We start from the raw sequence: 19494 nt of genomic DNA, 5'->3' as shown, positions 1-19494 counted from the left end.
ACACCGTATGCCATTTAGATCCAGCTCTCCATATATTACCCAAGTAGGGCTTCAACACGGACTCCAGTGTCCTCCTCTTTCTGCCGTGAGTGGACTCTGCTTTTGCTAAATTCTCAAACGTGTAGGCTTTGATTATTCTGCTGAATGGAGTTTTTAAGCAAGGCAAATCTATAATCTGGGCAAATATTATGCACTATTATTAAAATTTAAAAAAACACAGAAGGGAGAGAGAGGGAGAGGGAGGGAGGAGAGAATTGTGCTGAGTTAATTAAGGCTTCAAGAAATGCTTGCTTTTATTGGCATTTTTTTGTTGCAGGAAGAAAACTAAAAATTAAGAGGATAGTTGGCAGCAATATTGATATGCTAATGGATAAACATGCTAATTTAGAAAAAAACTAATCAGCAAAGACATTACTAATGGAAATGTACTGGAAAATGGCTAATGCTGTATGCAAACCTGGCAACTACAAAATTAAGAAGAACTTGCATTGTATTTATAATTGTGACTTGAGAGCAAAGCTTAGGATTGAAAGACATCTCGACTGTCCTGTCGTGGTCCCACAAAATCCATTCAATGGCTATACTATATGTTGTATTGCTTGCCCCTTTCCCTGAGATAGGAACTGAATATCCATGTTACTGTTTCATTTACTAATGCCTATGGAAGGGGAAATGTTGCAATAGGGTATTGTGACAATGCATTGTCACATTTGAAGGGTAGAAATGTAATGCGAACCTTGTTGGGAAATAACTGGGGAATCCCAATTAATCCTGAAGTCCCACATGTGTGGGAAACTACAAAAGAAAAATGACTATCTGAATTCACCCTGTAAGTCTGGTTCTCATGCCCTACTACAGGACACGGGTGGCACTGAGGTCTAAAGTTAACCACTGAGCCTCTTGGGCTTGCTGATCGGAAGGTTGGCGGTTCAAATCCCCATGATGGAGTGAGGTCCTGTTGTTCTGTCCCAGCTCCTGGCAACCTATCAGTTCGAAAGCACGCCAGTGCAAGTAGATAAATAGGTACTGCTGTGGCGGGAAGGTAAATGGTGTTTCCATGCACTCTGGTTTCTGTCACAGTGTTCCGTTGAGCTAGTAGTGGTGTAGTCATGCTGGCCACATGACCTGGAAAGCTGTCTGTGGACAAACACCGGCTCCCTCAACCTGAATGTGAGATGAACGCCACAACCCCATAGTCGCCTTTGACTAGACTTAACCATCCAGAAGTCCTCTACCTTTACCTTTTACCTTACAGGTTTCAAAACAAAATAAAAAAAATCCTTCCAATAGCACCTTAGAGACCAACTAAGTTTGTCATAGGTATGAGCTTTTGCGTGCATGCACACTTCTTCAACACGGCTACCTACTTGTAACTTACAGGTTTCAGTAATTGATAATTTAGGCAGCAATCCTAACCCCACTTTCCTGGGAGCAGGCCCCATTAAATTTGACTGACTTCTGAGTAGGCATGGTTAGGCTAGGCTTGCAGCCTCAATCCTACATATACAGAACTAAGTTCCACTGAATTGAGTGATGGAGCTTCCTCCAATAGCTCCGTATTAATAACCAACAGCCCAATCCTACAAACAGTTGAGTGCACCTAAATTCTACAAGTTTCCTTGTATCACGAGTAGAAGGAATATGGCGAATGAGATATTTGTGTGCTTGGAACAACTGCTTCGCTCTATGAAGTGGCAGGTGCAATGGCAGACCTTGGGGTCTCAACTTTCAGCGACACCCTATGCAGTGCCAAAATCCCCCCTCCCCTCCCCACCTCTCCTGTTCTATTCTAAAACATAGTTGCAGCGTCCCCTGCTGTGCCCCCAAAACTTTGCACCCAGTGTGACCGAACTGGTCATGCTCCCCTAAATCCTTAAAATCCTGTAGGTATGTGTATGAGTGCTGCCCTGTGTAAGATGTTGTAAGGTTTTTAGTTTTAGCAAGAAATAAAAGTCCCCAATTTAATTTCTCTTTCCTCCCCCCCCCGCCACACATATCCTTTTCAATCAGGGATATTGAATCTCATCTATAAATATAAATTGATGGTGTGAAAGGGAAAGTGGGTGGATGAGTGGGGGAGCCCAGCCTGTGTAGCTGGAAGTAGGCATAGTTAGGGACGCCATGTTGTTCTTCGCCTCAGGTACCAAAATGTCTTCAGCCACCTCTGACTCCTATTTAGTCTTTCCATGTGCTTGAAAATTCCTTTGGGGGGCAGAAAGGGTTAAACCAGTCAAGATGAGGATTGACAAGATGATCCAGTGGGAAGGAGATTAAACTCCCAATTATTGACATGCACGCAAATGTAGTAGTTACTACTCTGTCTGTATGCTAATATGTGACTTCACCTGTGGATGTGACCTGGATATTGGACCCGCAGGAAGGAAGCAATTCCTTTCCAACCTTCCAAACTGAATTAGCATAACAGGAAACAAGCGGGAGAAAAGAGGTGGAGGGGGTTCTAGTGCTGGCATGTACAAACATATCCAAACAATCTGTTTCCAAATCAAATGTGATGTATCAAATATGGAGCAGGTCACATTAGCTGAGCACACTTAAAACATTCAGCTAATTTCTTTCACACAAACATTCATTCTCCCCCCCCCCCCCCAGTTCCATATGATTTGCCTACGGTTTCTTTTTAAAACACAATTTAAGAAATGTGGCACCTAACATTCCGTGCAGAATTCCAAACAGGTCATAGCAATAAGTATTATTTTCCACCTGTTATATGCATTGGTTCTGTTAAGGTTCAGCTTATATATACACTGTTGGATTGCATTAGTATTTTCTTCTTTATGTAGCATCATCAATGTACCAACAAAAATGGTTGTCAGAAGGAAAAGCTGTCAGTTCCACATAGTTCCCTCGGATATTGCTGGTGCAATTCAGTGAGGACAATTAAAATGTTCAAGCTACTCCCATGAGGTAAACACTGTGAATGATTTCTTCTGAATGGTGGATCAGGTGGAATGGACATATGTAGGATTATTCCTTTGCAGATATTTACAGTCTAAATTTCCTATTCAGTTACATTCTAGTAGATAGAAATTTTAATTTCTGGATTCCTTCCCTCCACCCCACCACAAATGTTAAATATTTATTATAATAACCAGTCGCACAAGTATCTCTGTTGTTCTTAACATTGCAATCAAATGCATATCTTCTCAGACATATTACATTGTGTGGAATGGACCCCCTGATAAACTCTGCAGGAGGCCATCACCTGCAGAATGCAGTGCTCAATTGGTTATATAAGGGGTGAGATGATCTTTTAGGTATCCCAGTTCCAACTTGTATAGAACTTTATAAATCAAAACCAGTAACTTGAACTTAGACCAGGAGCTAATTGGCAGCCAGTGCAAATCTTTCAACAACGGGATAAAATGCTGGTGATATCCTGCCCCAGTGAGCAGTTGAGTTGCTGCATTTGGCACCAGCTGCAGCTTCTGGACGACCTTCAACTGCAGCCCCACATAGAGTGACTTGCAGAAATCTAGCATGGATGCTACTAGTGCATAGATGACAGTGGTCAGGCTATCTTGGTTCTGGGGGAAAGGCGAGATATGAATAAATACCATCATCAAATGATGAGGCTGAGGACGATATACAGGTGCTTTGGTATCATTGAGAACTATGCATCTAAGACGAAGGGCTCATCCACACTTCCATTTGCCCCACCGCTTTCCTCTGGAGAAACTCGTGGTTTAATGCTGAATTGGAGCAAATGGCAATTGAATTTTATGTGGAGTGCCATTTGTTCCGATTTATCATTGAAGAGTGGGTTTTCTGGGGGAAAGCAGCGAGGCAAAGCCAACCCCCCCCCCTAGAAAGCATGAGACAAGCAAGGATAATAAGTGTGGATGAGCCTTGAGCTACATTGCTGTCACATCCCTTCTATTCCTTCTGCAGAGAATCCATGACAGTATTATCCAGGAAACCTTTAAAAATAATCTTTGGGTTAAATATCAGTATGCTGCACAAAATGGTGCTCAGCACATGTGTGGCTGTTCCAAAAGTCTTACCTTTATGGGTGCTTAACTTTTATGGGTGCTTAAATTGCTCTAATCATTTTAAGTGAAAAGAGTTTGGCAGGGAGGTGATGGAGGCACACGTATCAAAAACATCAACAGTAAAAAAAAAAAGTACAAATACTAGTAGATGTTTATGCCTTTTACTGTATATTAGGCATTCTAACCTTTTTAGAAAATGGCTATAATTTGAAGACAAAACTGAGTGTTCTTAATGTTACATTAATTACAAGCAGGGCTCTATTTCATTCCATTTTTGGAGACTCATTTTGTGTTTTTGTATAAGAAGTTGCATGTAATGTTGTGGCAATAATGAGCTTAATGTAAATGGAAGCTCTCAGAAGACATAATGTTAGAATTTGAAATAGAAGTGTATCTGAATCTCTTTCTCTCACACACACATCCTGGAATCTCTACTTGTTGCTTGCCACTAAGTGGCACTATGTTATTTCTATTAAACTGTTTAGATGCCGTGGAAAATAATGCCAGCCAGTCACTGAAGTAAACTTGAGACAATGCAGAGAAAGTTGTGGCTGGACTTCTCTTTGCTTGAAATTTTATAGACACCAAAGTTTCAACAGCATCGATTTCAAAGTTGCCTTGCAGAAGCTGATAGAAAAATACAAGAACAGTTTATTTGCAGTATCAAAACACCTGACCCTTTCGTCTTCTCCCTTGTCCTTTCACAGTATTTTATTTTTACCAAATAATATTTCGAAATAATATTTCCTATTTCAGTTAGCTGCTCTGTGAATTCTAAAGGAGGGAAATTAATTTTCACTGCAGTGTTTAAGAGAGGGGGAATAGGAAAGCTGCTATGAAATGATAGTTAAAGACAGAACATTGCTGGTAAAACTGTGAGTCACTCACTTTTATAAGCACAACATAAATTGGGAATGGGTACTATGTTAGCCTCAAAAGGTCCTATCAATTTGCTTGAGAAAGATTAATTAAAATGGCTATGGAGGAGTGGTGCAAGGGTTAAGGAGCTCGCTACTAAATGAAATCAAGCTGACACCATCTGTAATAAAACAAATCAATAACCCCCTCCCACAGACACAGTTAAAAGGCCGTGTAATGCTAATCAGTCAAATGCCTGGTTGAAGAGAAACATTTTCTCTAGGTGCCTAAATATATGTAAGGAATGCGCCAGGCAAGCCTCCTTGGGGAGAGCATTCCACAAATGGAGAGCCACTGCAGAAAAGGCCTGTTCTCTTGTTGCCACCCTCTGGGCCTCTCGTGAGGGAGGCACACAAAGAAGGGCCTCAAATGATGATTGCAGGGTCTGGTTATATATGGAGAGAGGCAGTCCTTGACGTATCGTATGGTAGTCCTGAGCCGTTTAAGGCTTTATAGGACGAAAACAGGACGTCTGAAATATACTCGGAGTCAAGAGTGAATTTCATGCTCTTTATTCAGCTCATAGTCATCAAGGAGGAGAAGAGAAGACGAATGGCTCTTTTCCCCAAACCATCTGCTTATATACATTATTTACACAATGGGCCTTGCGTGATTGGCTACTTCAGGGCTACACCTGTGGGCCAATTATATTGTGGATTGACTTCTGCCTGCAGCCTGATTGGCTGCTCCTACAGGCCAATCAGGTAGCAGATTCACTTCTGCCAGCCGCCTGATTGGCTGCTCCAGCAGGCCAATCAGGTTGCGGATTCACTTCCACCTGGAGTTGGATTGGGTAGCTCTCGCTGATTCTGAATCCTATTGTTCTAGGATTCAGCTCAGTACATAACACCCCTCCCCTCTAAGTTCCAGTCCTGCCCGGGAAGTTGCATTCGTAGTCCCCAAGGTCTGCTGGCCGCCTCCGTGTGCGTTGTGGCCTGGGGTGTTCCTTGGTCAGGGGTTCTGGTTCTGGCTCGTGTTCCGAGGCTGCTGGCTGTGCCCGGGCTATCTGGTCTGGCGCCACTGAACCACTAGGTTGTAGCTCTGGTTCCGGTGTCCTTCCAGCCTCGGGGCGCCCCTCTGTGCCTACTGCTTCTGCTTCCCCTGCCCACCCCTCTCGCTCTACAGGCCTCACTGCCCTGCTGTCCCCTTGGGACCCCTCTGTCCCGCTCTCCTCCCGGGTTCCTCCTGGGAATCGTCGCCGTAGCTGGTCACAGTGGCGGCGCCAACATTGCCCCCCTTCCGTTAGTACCTCGTACGACACGGGACCGGTCACCTTGGTGACTGTGGCGGGTACCCATGCTGGGCCTGCCCCAAAATTCTTTGCATACACTGGGTCCTGGGCCACAAATGTCCGGGGATTCCTGCCTTTCCCCACCACTACCTCATCCTGAGCTCTGTCGGGGTGAAGTCGGTCCAGTCTAGTTGCAAGGCGCCGGCCCATTAGTAATTCAGCTGGGCTCCGGCCCGTCGTTGTGCTTGGGGTGCTGTGCTGTGCTAGAAGAAATGCGGCAAGGCGGTATTCCCAGTCCCCTTGTGTCATGCGGCGGAGGCTGTCCTTGGTGGTCCGCACCATGCGCTCCGCTTGGCCATTGGTGGCAGGGTGGAATGGTGCTGAGCGGATGTGGCGGATGGCGTTCTGCGCTGTGAAGGTCTGGAACTCCTCTGACGTGAATGCGGTTCCATTGTCCGAGACGAGGGTGTCAGGGAGGCCGTGGGTCGCAAACAGCTTACGGAGTACCCGGATGGCTGCCGCCGTAGAAGTGGATGGTACCAGTGCGACCTCCAGCCATTTGGTGTAGGAATCCACCACTATGAAGAATGTTTTTCCCTGGAAGGGGCCAGCGAAGTCCACGTGCAAGCGTGACCATGGATGTCGGGCGGACTCCCAGGGCTGGACTGGGGCCCTTGGGGGATCCGGGCGGGATTCTTGGCAGGTCTGGCAGTGTTGGACCCAGGCCTCTATCTCTCTGTCAATCCCCGGCCACCACACATAACTCCTGGCAAGGGCCTTCATCCTCACTACCCCTGGGTGTGTCTCGTGTAGGGCTGTGAGGACCCTTTTGCGGAGGGGCTGGGGAACAACAACCCTGCTTCCCCATAACAGGCACCCCTTGTGGGCCGACAGTTCATGTTTGCGGTTTGTGTAGCCAGCGAATTCTGGCCCAGGGCTGCTGCTGGGCCATCCTCGCCACACCCAGTCCAGGACCCGGGAGATGACCCTATCTTTTGTGGAATGGTGCGCAACTTCTTGTGCCTGAATGGGTCGGTCGGGAAGCAGCTCCAGGGTCATAACCTCTTGCGCAGGCGCTGGGTCGGGGCCTGTTTCTGGTAGTGGTAGCCTGCTGAGGGCGTCTGCGTGGCCCATCGCCTTCCCAGGGCGGTGGATTAGTGCATACTGGTAGCCGGCAAGGAAAATTGACCACCTGAGGACACGTGGAGACAACACTTGGGGGGTCTGCTTCTCAGGGGCAAACAGGCCAAGCAACGGCTTGTGGTCAGTCACTATGGTAAAGGGCCGCCCGTACAAGAAATCATGGAATTTTTTTACGCCCTTCACGATTGCCAGACCCTCCTTGTCAATCTGTGAGTAGTTTCGTTCGGCTGCAGCAAGCGTCTGGGAGAAGTATGCCACCGGCACCTCTCTTCCATCCGGGAGTTGGTGTCCCAGGACAGCGCCGATGCCATAGGGAGAGGCGTCGCATGCCAGCACCACTGGCAGCCTCTCATCGAAGTGTGCTAAGACCGAGTTCGAGACGAGCAAGTCCTTGACTGCCTGGAATGCGGCCCTTTGTCGCTGGCCCCACACCCAAGGGGCCCTTTTATCTAGGAGTCTGTGTAGGGGCTCCGCTACCGCTGCCTTATGGGGAAGGAAGGCATGGTAAAAGTTCAATAGTCCCAAGAATGACTGAAGTTCGGGCTTGCTCTTGGGCGCTGGGGCCTCACAAATGGCCCGTACCTTGTCACCGGTTGGATGGACCCCTTCTGCGTCCACCTTAAATCCCAGAAAGTCCACCTGCGGCACTCCCAGTAAACACTTTTCCCGCTTCACCTTGAGGCCCGCCGTCTGGAAACGGTGCAGGACGGAGCGGAGGCGGTCCTCAAATTCCTCTGGTGTGGGCCCGGCGATCAGTACATCATCGAAGAAGGGGGTGACGCCAGGAATCCCTTTAAGGAGAGAGTCCATTAGATTCTGGAATATGCCTGGTGCCACGCTAACGCCAAATTGCAGCCGCTTAACTCTGAATGCCCCTCTGTGCGTCACAATCGTCTGAGCCTCTGCTGTGGCTTCGTCCACAGGCAACTGTTGATACGCTTGGGCCAAGTCCAGTTTGCCAAAGATTTTTGACCCAGCCAGGGTGGCGAGGACATGGCTGACCACTGGCACTGGGTATGCATGGGCCGTGAGAGCCTTGTTTATGGTGCATTTGTAGTCTGCACAGATGCGGACCGAACCGTTAGGCTTGACGGGTGTGACAATTGGAGTTTCCCAGGGGGCGTTGGGCACCGGCTCCAGCACTCCTTGCTCCACGAGCCGGTCCAATTCCTCGTCTATGCGGGGTTTCAGGGCGAACGGGACCCGGCGGGCCTTGTGCCTGATGGGTCGTACAGCGGGGTCTAGCTGTAGGGCAATGGGGGGTCCTGTATATCGTCCCAATGCCCCATCGAAAACCCCTGGAAACTCTTTGCATATGGCGTCCACGTCCACTTGTAAGCTAGTGCGGTTCACCCCGGTAACGGCTAGCCCCAGAGGTCCAAACCATGCCAGTCCCAGTAAGCTAACGTAGGGGCCCTTAACTACCAGCAAGTCCAATTGTTGCTTTCGCCCTCGATATTGCACCCTGAAGGTCCCCACCCCCATAGTAGGGACCTTACGTTTCTGGAAGTCCCGGAGGGTGAATGGGGCCGGCCTTAGTTTGGGACCCCCATTAGGGCACAGTTCCCTTAATGTTCGGGCCGAGATTATGGATAGAGTTGAACCCGTGTCCAGCTCCATGCGGCATGGGGCTCCCTCTATCTGTACCTCTATATAAATTTTCTCTGTGCTGGGATGGGGCAACTGGAATACCTGGTAGTCCGTGATCTCCGTCGAGTTGCCTTGGTGCATGGTGCCGTGTGACCTGGGGCTCCTGGGTCGGTCATCTGATGCTTGTCGACGGGTGAGTCGAGCCCGACACACCCGGGCGATGTGTCCCAATTTTCTGCACTGCCTGCACTCTGCGTTGCGGAAACGACAGGTCCTCCTCTCGTGGTTCTCCCCGCAGCTTGCACAGTTCCCTCCTTCTCGTCGAGGCTGCTGTGGTGTGTGTGCTGCTTGAGTGCGCCGCTGTACTCGGTGTACTTCCTCCCTGTCAGATTCGGATTCGTCGGTGAGGTCTTCGTGGTAGACCCTCGGTTGGGATGGCGGGGCCGGTCGTGCCTCTTGCGTTGACCTCTCGGCGGCTTCGGTTGCCAGGGCTTCCTCCAGAGCAATCTGGAACGTGAGGTCTTTTTTTGGCGTAGAGGCGTCGTTGCAACATCTCGTCCCTCAGGCCACCGACGAGGCGGTCACGAAGCATGTTCTCCAATTCTGAGAAGTTGCATAACCGGGCGGCTTGGCGGAGGGAGGTCACAAACCCAGTTATGGTTTCCCCCGGGGCTTGCCGCTTTGCGTAGAAGGCATTTCGGCAAGCTACCACCGAGGGCTGTGGTGAGAAGTGCTCCTTCAGCCGTTCCATTATTGTTTTGTAAGAGACGGTAGCGACATCTCTAGGTGCAAGGAGAGCCCGGGCGATTTCAAACGTCTCCTCTCCACAGACGCTGAAGAATGTCGCCCTCTTCATGGCATCGTTGGTGACTTCTTTCGCTTGCAGGAGGAAGTTGAAACGGGCGGCGTACCCTTCCCAGTCTCCTGATGCTGGTTTGAATGGCGAGAAGCTGCTGTCGGTTGCCATTCTGGGTTCCTTGGGTCCTGGAGCTGAAGCCTGGATGCACGGTGCGATGCAGCGGTGCAGCAGGTGGCGGTGCTGCGGTGCAGTGCGTGGTGGCGGTCAGCTCAGCAGGATCCCACCTTCGTCGCCAGTGAAATATACTCGGAGTCAAGAGTGAATTTCATGCTCTTTATTCAGCTCATAGTCATCAAGGAGGAGAAGAGAAGACGAATGGCTCTTTTCCCCAAACCATCTGCTTATATACATTATTTACACAATGGGCCTTGCGTGATTGGCTACTTCAGGGCTACACCTGTGGGCCAATTATATTGTGGATTGACTTCTGCCTGCAGCCTGATTGGCTGCTCCTACAGGCCAATCAGGTAGCAGATTCACTTCTGCCAGCCGCCTGATTGGCTGCTCCAGCAGGCCAATCAGGTTGCGGATTCACTTCCACCTGGAGTTGGATTGGGTAGCTCTCGCTGATTCTGAATCCTATTGTTCTAGGATTCAGCTCAGTACATAACAACGTCGAATTAGGCCTGGAAGCTAATTGGCAGCCAGTGCAGTCGGGCCAGGATCAGTGTGATATGCTCAAACCGTGTGGTCCCAATGAGCAACCTGATGGCCGAATTCTGCACCAGCTGGAGTTTCCGATCCGTCTTAAGAGGCAGCCCTATTTATAATGTGCCGCAATAATCTAACCTAGAGGTTATCCCTGCCCAGATAGGGTGCAGCTGGGCCACCAGCCAAAGCTGGTGGAAGGCGCTCTGTGCTACCAAGGCCACCTGAGCCTCAAGCGACAGCAAAGGGTGCAGAAGCACCCACAAGCTGCATACCTGCTCCTTCAGAAGGAGTTTTAACCCCATCAAGAAGTATCACAGACATTACATCAATTGTTATTTTCTAAAAACCCAACAAATCTCATCTTGCGTATGCTGTATGAAGGCACTTCATGTTGTAGGCATTATCTTAATCTGTGGCATAGCACGCATTTACCCTGTGGTTTATATGTGGGCAGAGTTTTGCAGCAAAGAACCTGTATCTTTGGTTTGTTTGCATATCTTGGGGAGCAGACTGCCAGCCTACAATGAGAGATGGAACAGTACCCATGACTGGTGCAGACTGAGGTCTCTGCACACCTACAGTTCTTCATATTTACAGAGAAACCAAAGTAGCTTAGCAAAGTACCCTAGATTTGCCACATCTAGGATACTACTGCAAGCTTTCTCAGACATTTGAAACCATGCTTGGGTACATGACGCTTTTCTGCACTCCAAGCTTGGCAACGCAAATAAACACAAGACAGCTTCACATATGCTTATCTTCTGCATCTGTGCCATAACCTCTATACATGCCTACATAACCAACAATGACCTACATACATCATCACAAAAGTTTCTGTGTATTCTACAGCGAATACACCTGCATACCGGTGCCGTTTGCTCAAAGTCTAGCTTCTTGACAAACCTGCCTGATTTTTTTTCCTTCTTCATTTGTTGGTCTCTTTGTTCTTTTCATTGACAAGACTTGAGAAGGAAAAGAGACCAAAAGTAAATTTTTGCTCTATGGTGGTTGGTAATGTGAATTGCTCCCAAAACTACTGGGGAAAACTAGATACTTGCTACTCAGACAGAGATTATGGCAGTCACTTGAGAAAATTTGCTTTATTTGTAAAAGGTCTCCAAAGTAATGTGTAATGTTCCAGTAGCTGAACATAAGAAAAAGTGAGCTGCTTCATGTTGCATCTTCCTCACAACTGGGAAACACTTGCCTGCGAGTGCTCCAATTGTAGAACAGCATTTACCAAAGGTGTCATGGGCTTTGAAGACACTTGAACTCAGGACGCAAGGGAGAAATGTACTAAGAGGAAGGCACGCTTGGCAGATCCACACTATGATCAACTCCTGCCCGGAAACCAATGTCCCCACTGTGGAAGGACGTGTGGATCCAGAATTGGCCTCCACAGTCACTTACGGGCCCATTGTTAAAACTGTGTTTATGGAAGACAATCTTACTCAGCTACGAGTGATCGCCAAAGAAGAAGAAACATCTTCCTATACATAAATCAATTATACCTTAGTTTGTGTATGTTTTTAATCCCTGCATGTATGATTTTTGTTGGTTTGATAACACTGTGTACAATCATTTCTATGGTTGGAGCTATGTGCAGTGGTGGCATCCCCCCCCAAAAAAAAGGGTAGTGGGCACAGAAGAGGCAAAGTGCATTTCTGAAGGGGTAGGGCACTAGGAGAAGGGGACAACAGAGGACGAGATGGTCGGACAGTGTTCTCGAAGCTACAAACATGAGTTTGACCAAACTGCGGGAGGCAGTGCAAGACAGGAGTGCCTGGCATGCTATGGTCCATGGGGTCACGAAGAGTCGGACACGACTAAACGACTAAACAACAAAGCTTTCTGTCCACATAGTAATGGAGGGGGGAAATGATTTGGTTTGGATTTGAATGTGAACGTACCTAATTTGTACTTTCTGAAACAATATGCAAACTGCAGCATAGATAGCCTTCAGAATTCAGATTTCTCAGAATCATGTGGTGCAAGATAATAAGTACTCATATGTGGATATTTGGTGAAAGTGTGCACAGAAATGCATATATTGGTGAAAACATTTTGGGGGAAATGGGTGCCTTCCCAACAAGTACCGCCATGAACAAAAATGTTTTAGAATTCCCCCCTCTTTTCACAATAAAATAAAATCTTGTAATAAATAGGGCTGTAGAAATAGAGATGTGTTCATCATTCAGCACCTAGTATAAACTGTTGCAGAAACTGCTCATTCCTCTGGAAAGACTTATCAACCGGAATATAGTTGAGGTGAATTTCAAAGCCCCAAAACATCAGGCAATAGCGAGTAAGGGCAATGATTCACTTTTATGGCATAAGTTTTTGTTTATGAGTGGTGTAGGCATTATGCCATCTATTTTTAAATCATTGCATACATATTTTCCATCCGCTTTAATATCTTCTCTTTGGGATGAAATTGGCTTCGCCATCTTCACATCAGATGTTTTCTTTGGCTTTTAAAGATGTATTTTTCTTAGATTATGTTATAATGGGAGGATCATTTATCCGATCAGTAGCATAATTTTGACTTTTGCTGAGCTATATAAATAGGATACAGAATACCAGTGAGGAAAATAGCATATCATCCACCCACAAAGTTCAAAGTCTATTGATCAGAATTTTTCAGGTATTACAGTTAAGTGGGGAAATATAAAATACTTCGTTTTTGTTTCTGGAGATACTGCCTGAATCTCAAATGAATGGCTTTGCTTCTGTCTGGCTTATCCTGAGCTTTAGGGATGTTTGCAAGTAGCGTTCACCTTCTCCCAGACAAAGAAAAATAGAAATGAAAGTTTTCTGATTTTGAAAAGGATGAAATGAGACATGCATGCATCTGGGTTTTTTTTGTTTTTGCAGAACAAAGCTATTCAAAATAAATAAACAAATAAATAAATTTATAGTCCGCTTTTCAACACAGTTTCCCCACAAAGTGGCTTACAACTGTATCTAAAATTTAAAAAACACATTTTACACACACACACACACACGTCGTTCAGTAAAATTAGAGTAGTCATGGAGTGATTTTTTCATTTCTTTATTCAGCTATTTCTGGACCATGTTTTCATATTAAAAATGCAGAAAGGTGGAATGCAGCATACCAAACTACAGTGAAATTCATAAAACATCAATTAAAACAAGTTGAGAAAAAGAAATTCATGTTTCAAAGCCCTGTCTGAGTAACAGCTTTCGGTTGACGTCTAAAATTAAGCTGGGGTTATTCCTGCTGAGACTCTAGTGGCAAGGAGTTCCACAGAGCAGGAGCTGTCAAGCTCAAAGCAGAAATTAAGCCAGCGAAAGAGCCCACCCCTGCACATATTTATTCAGCAGTTAAGTCCCACTGTGTAAGCAGGCATAGGACTTCAACCTTAAAGGAAACAGGACTGTATGGTATGACAGGGAATATCTAGATTATTATTGAATAATCTCCAGTACATTTAGTTCTCTGTTTGCTCACCCTAGGAAAATATTGTGTTTCCCCTTACAATAACGATGCTTTCTAATGACAATAGGGTGCCATAATTCATGGAGGGGATGCCACTTAGATGCTGTGTGTGTATCATACAGCTGCCACCGAATTCCAATAGCGCACAATGCTACTGTGCTATGAATTATGGTCAGCTTATGAAACACTTAAACTATATTTAGAGGCGGCGAAACTACCTCTGCTTGCAAAGAAGCACGAGCTGCGCTGGACTGACCATATTGCACACTGCTTTCCAAGTTGCAAAATAATTCCTTGTGGGACTTCAGACGTCAGCTTTTGCTTCTTAATTTCGTAATTAGCAGGATCATCTTTAACTTATATAGGTGCCTGAGGTATAGTGCCTCATTGCGTTGGAATCACTCTTAAAGCTTTCTTTGTTCACAGGAAGTTTAATAAGATTTTTTTTTTTCCTCCAGAAAGTACTGAGTTTCATGAGTAATAAAGTTTGGGACAATCAATTATTCATTCACTAGCTAAAATTTCAGTTTAACAATATCTTCTCCTAGGGCTTGGCTGCGTGTATTCCTAAAGTTACAAATAGGTGAATGGGGGTAACTAAAAAAATATAGTAAGGAAGGATAACTAAATACAGTATATTTATTATATTGCATACGGTATAGAGAAAGAGAGCATAATACTGCTCGTGATAAATGGGGCGGTGGAAGTGGAGATACTGCATTCTTTACACTGGCTTCATACAAAAGTACAAAGGATATAATCAAAGATAGAAAAAAAATATCACATATGCACATTTTATAAACATCTGGTCTCTGCAGTAACCTCACTATTAGCTTAACACTTGAATTTACTTTAACATGGTTGCCTAAAGAGATGATTAAGTAGGGGGGGGGGGTTGCCCACAGATAACTGAGGGCTCCAGAGGTTCAGGAAAGCCCACCATCAACCAAGCCTGACTATGCCACCACTTACCACCCTCCTTGCGGGGTTTCTGAACAGCCATTTTAGCAATGCATGGGTGATTGTGCTTTTCGATGGGAGCAAAACATGGCTTCCAACAGAAAAATGAAATAAAATGAAATAAAATAATCTATTAAACATTAAAAGCCTCCCTAAGCAGAGCTGCCTTCAGATGTCTTCTAAAAATCTGGTAGCTGTTTTTCTCTTTGACAACTGATGGGAGGGCGTTCCACAGGGCGGGCGCCACCACCGAGAAGGCCCTCTGCCTGGTTCCCTGCAACTTAGTTACAGGTAGGTAGCCGTGTTGGTCTGCCGTAGTCGAAACAAAATAAGAAAAAAATCCTTCTAGTAGCACCTTAGAGACCAACTAAGTTTGTCATTGGTATGAGCTTTCGTGTGCATGCACACTTCTTCAGATACACTGAAACAGAAGTTACCAGACCCTTATATATTATACATGATAAAGCTTATATATTATACATGATAAAGCTTATATATTTTACACGATAAAGCTATTTTTAGCCATCTCACCCCTTGTAAGACCAATTGCAGTCGTCAACAGGTTTACTACACCTATCAGCCAATCAACCATTCCCACCACCCTTCTGAGTAATACCCCTCCCCACCCTCTCACTATATATAAGGGTATGGTGACTTCTGTTTCAGTGTATCTAAAGAAGTGTGCATGCACACGGGAGCTCATACCAATGACAAACTTAGTTGGTCTCTAAGGTGCTACTGGAAGGATGTTTTTTATTTTGTTATGGCTTACACCTGCCATTTCACCTACTTAACACAAGTCTAGTTAATGCGTGTACAGCCACTAGGGCTGAGCATTCACATCCCTGCAAAACATTTTGCAGTTATGTCAGTGAGCAGTTCAGTGAAATGCAAGGGGAGATGATTCATCCCAACTCCTGCAAAGCTGATCAGTAAGATCACAGGTTGTTCAACAGTGAGCCTGTGTAGTGGTTAAGAGCGGTAGACTCGTAATCTTGTGAACCGGGTTCGCGTCTCTGCTCCTCCACATGCAGCTGCTGGGTGACCTTGGGCTAGTCACACTTCTTTGAAGTCTCTCAGCCCCACTCACCTCACAGAGTGTTTGTTGTGGGGGAGGAAGGGAAAGGAGAATGTTAGCTGCTTTGAGACTCCTTCAGTTAGTGATAAAGCAGGATATCATATCCAAACTCCTCCTCCTCCTCTTCTTCAACAGCACTGGCTGCTGGCTGGGTGTATGGAATTGCTTATGCAGGCTAGAGATACCTGTGCGGAGGTTAACTTAAACTCACCTTTGGCCCCAAATGAATTAGGCTCTGCATGTATATGTGCATTGTTGGCTATGAATGTAAGGGACAAATGAGATGTTTTTAGTGCTTGTGTGCAAAAAATGGGCAAAACAAAAACAAAAAGGCTCAACAACCTTGGCCAAAAACAACAGCAACAAACTCAACAACTATTGCCACCAAAATTGTTGAGCTTTGGGGGGCAAACCTACTCCCAATGCTGCTTTTTCCACCGCATTGCCATACATTGCCAATTCAGCAAAAAATTACTCTGACACCATTTTTACACCCGAAAAGGACATGTCAGGAATTTTCCTGACGTATGGCAAGCCTAAAATAGGTAATTACTTGGAGAGAGCCTGGTGCTGACTGGGAATTTGAAGAAACAACAATAAAGTGGTTTTTCATGGATAGTACAATTTGTGAGTTTTGGTGCTGCACACACACATACACACACACACACACCACACATACACAGCAGCCTGGGGCTCCGACCTAATTTGGGTAGCTCCTCACCCAGCTCCTGACTCACTTTTGTGGGGTGGAGGTGGGAGCTAATGTTTTATAAGAGTTTATTTGATCCACCATGTTGATTCAAGACCGCTGCCTGCACCTCAGGAACCCTTGTGCTTGGCAACAATATCTTAAGAGGCATCCAAATCAGCTCAGTTTGGACTTGTCATGCCCCCCTCCCCCAAAAAAACTTTTCTGAGTGCCACATTGATCCAGAGCAGTGACTGGTTTTCTAACATTGATGAAAACTGCTGCTACTGCCTCAGAAACCCTCGTGCTGGGTTTGAAATAGGCACAGTTTGGACCCAACACACCCGAAATTGAACAAAGGCACACCAAAGTCATATTTCGTACCACTATTCTGATTCAAATAGTGGCCAGTGTCCCAACATCAATGAAAACTGCCACCCCCACTTCAGGAACCCTCTTGCTGAGTTGGACGGCAATATCTTGAGAGGTGTCCGAATGCATGGAGAACAAACAGACAAGCCATTCTCCAAAATATAGTTAGTATAGTATGGTGTGGTGGTTCCAAAAAATGGGATTAGGGACCCCATACTTTTCAATACTGTCTTGCTTATAATTCTGCTCTGCATTTACTAATCAAATTATTTAGACTCCAGACCTTCAACCATAAGTGAAATCAAATATCATTCTCACAATTCCATGATTATTTTTTTTAGAGCACAATTCTCAGTTTATTTTTTTTTATCCCAAGACTTAACGATCCTCCTTTGGATACTTCAATATTTCTGTTTTGTTATCAAATGTAACCTTTAATTTGGCTCAATATTGTGCATAGGGGTTTTCTTGTGCTAAATAGATGGTTAATTCCTCCTTCCCAAGTATCCTGAGTATTTGCAGCTGGTTTCAGTATCCATATTTTTCAGAAATTAATTATTATTGCCCAAGGTCTTTTGCATTCTTTTGGTTTTAATTGCTGTGAGTGATGAACTCTTCTGGGCCTGATTATCATTTACACTAAGGCCCCTCTATACCACTTTGGTAGTTTAAAGGAGCCTTTTGGTGGGTGTAAATTACATTTAAGACCACTCTAAGACCCCTTCATGCACATAGACAGATGCAAATGAACCGTGTTGTAAATTAGAGTATATTTTTTCGACTTCAGCATGATATTGTGAGCGACTGTATAATCCGTGAGAAAAAGCAAGCACAAGAAAGGTTCTGTTCTGCCAAGATTTATGGCAGGAATTCTTAAGGAAAGTCTTAACAGGGTAACTTTTAGGACCACCAGTTTCAAAAACAGATCACTTGGTGTGCAATAAAGGACATGACAACCTTTTGAGATAAAAAATGGCCACAATTTTATTGATTACAAATGTAAGGCAGCTTAAATTTAGACGTATTTCCTGGGTGTATTTCCTGGATTAGCCAATTTGGTTGCTGGCTGATAACTTTGTCAGGGTCATTCCTGGACTAAGGATCCCCATTTGATGCACATCAAATATGGGTGGCCCCTCCGGGACATAGGAGGCAATTCCTAGGGGCTTCGGCCCCCCAAATAAAATATTTGAGGGGGGGCTGACCCCCCTAATTGATGGGCATTGCCATTCAAATGGTGTGCATGCACCATGTCATGTGATCAATTATGCGGGGCAGGGCTTACCTGCCCTCCCCCCCAATATTCTTTCAAGTTGGCACCCCTACTCCAGGATGCCAGTTGGAGAGTTATATGGCCCACCATCAGTACATAGGGACAGAACCTTCCCCTTAGGACCTCTTTACCAGGGATACCCTGATATGTTCATCAAGAGGAGGGGGGTGGGTATAAGGCTCTTTCCCCCAATGCCGAGTGGAAGCTGGTATGGCCGGCTGCTATGTTTTGGAGGTGGACCTGAGTGAAGATGGGCTTACTCAGGTCCATCTCCAAATTCCCACCCCACAGTCTGGCCTCTAATTGGCCAGTTTGAATTCTGGGAAGTCCCATCACGATAGGAGCCAGCTCCTAGAGGCTGAGATCCGGAGGATCACGCTAGTGGATCTGCACACTGGATAACAGCTACACTAACCAGTGACCACTGATCCACTAGCATGATCCCCACTAGTTTGAATATTTCATTGATAATTATTCGCTGATGAAGACTTTATTCCGAAACAGTTGAACTATCCCGGATATACTGTCTTTTTGAAACTCTGGAGAGACGTCTTCCTTTGAGAGACGGCTTGGCATTCCTCGCTATTCATTGATTTGTTTGGTTCTTTGTTTGTCTCTGATACATATAACAACTTGTAGTTACTTGTATATTTTGTGAGATGTGTTGTATGATATATACATCATTTTGAAGTGGCTTATTTGTATATTTCAAATGACATCATAACCCATTTCACGAACAGTTATTATTTAGCCAGCATGTTGCGTTTGCATTTTTGTAGATTCACCAGGGGTTATGCAAGTCAAAGTTTTAACTATAGCAGTTTGGGCTGCAAAGCAACCTATTACAAATGTGTCGCCATTCCATAACTATTAAGTGACATTAACAGCTGAGATGTTAGCAATCTTTGGGCAAACATTTATCATTACTAGTTACTGAGAAACAGTTGTGCCCCAGCAGTGGTTAAATTCCGAGCAAAGAGCTAGCAATGAGAGCATTCTCGTGATCTTGACTCAACCTTCAAGATTCATGGGCTACTTTTATGCCCTGATGCAGTGACAAATATATTGGATTTGATTTGAAATGATAAAGCTCATAAATGTATGTAAAGTCTAATAAAAAGGATAAAGTTGTTGCCATTATCATTAAAAGTAGATTTTGGAGACTTGGCTGAACTTATTGCTTTTGACAGCCCGTAGGATATTTATATCTCCACTGAACTTTCTATACCAATTGTTTATCACTAACCTATTTACTCTTTGT

At 45.3% G+C, this 19494-nt stretch overlaps 1 protein-coding gene across 1 annotated transcript; it reads right to left on the bottom strand.

Moving 5' to 3' along the window:
- Positions 1-3639: 3639 nt before the first annotated feature.
- LOC132592876 (uncharacterized protein K02A2.6-like) lies at positions 3640-9033 on the bottom strand. The gene is made up of 3 exons (XM_060281056.1): positions 7672-9033; positions 5982-7641; positions 3640-3710 (listed from the first exon to the last, which is right to left on the bottom strand). The coding sequence occupies exons 1-3, from the start codon at positions 9031-9033 to the stop codon at positions 3640-3642; spliced, it is 3093 nt and encodes a 1030-aa protein (XP_060137039.1).
- Between the last annotated feature and the right edge of the window lie 10461 nt (positions 9034-19494).

This window comes from Zootoca vivipara, chromosome 12 (assembly GCF_963506605.1).
Source record: "Zootoca vivipara chromosome 12, rZooViv1.1, whole genome shotgun sequence".
In the NCBI taxonomy this organism is placed as follows: domain Eukaryota; kingdom Metazoa; phylum Chordata; class Lepidosauria; order Squamata; family Lacertidae; genus Zootoca; species Zootoca vivipara.
This window is presented reverse-complemented; position numbering and strand designations above follow the sequence as displayed.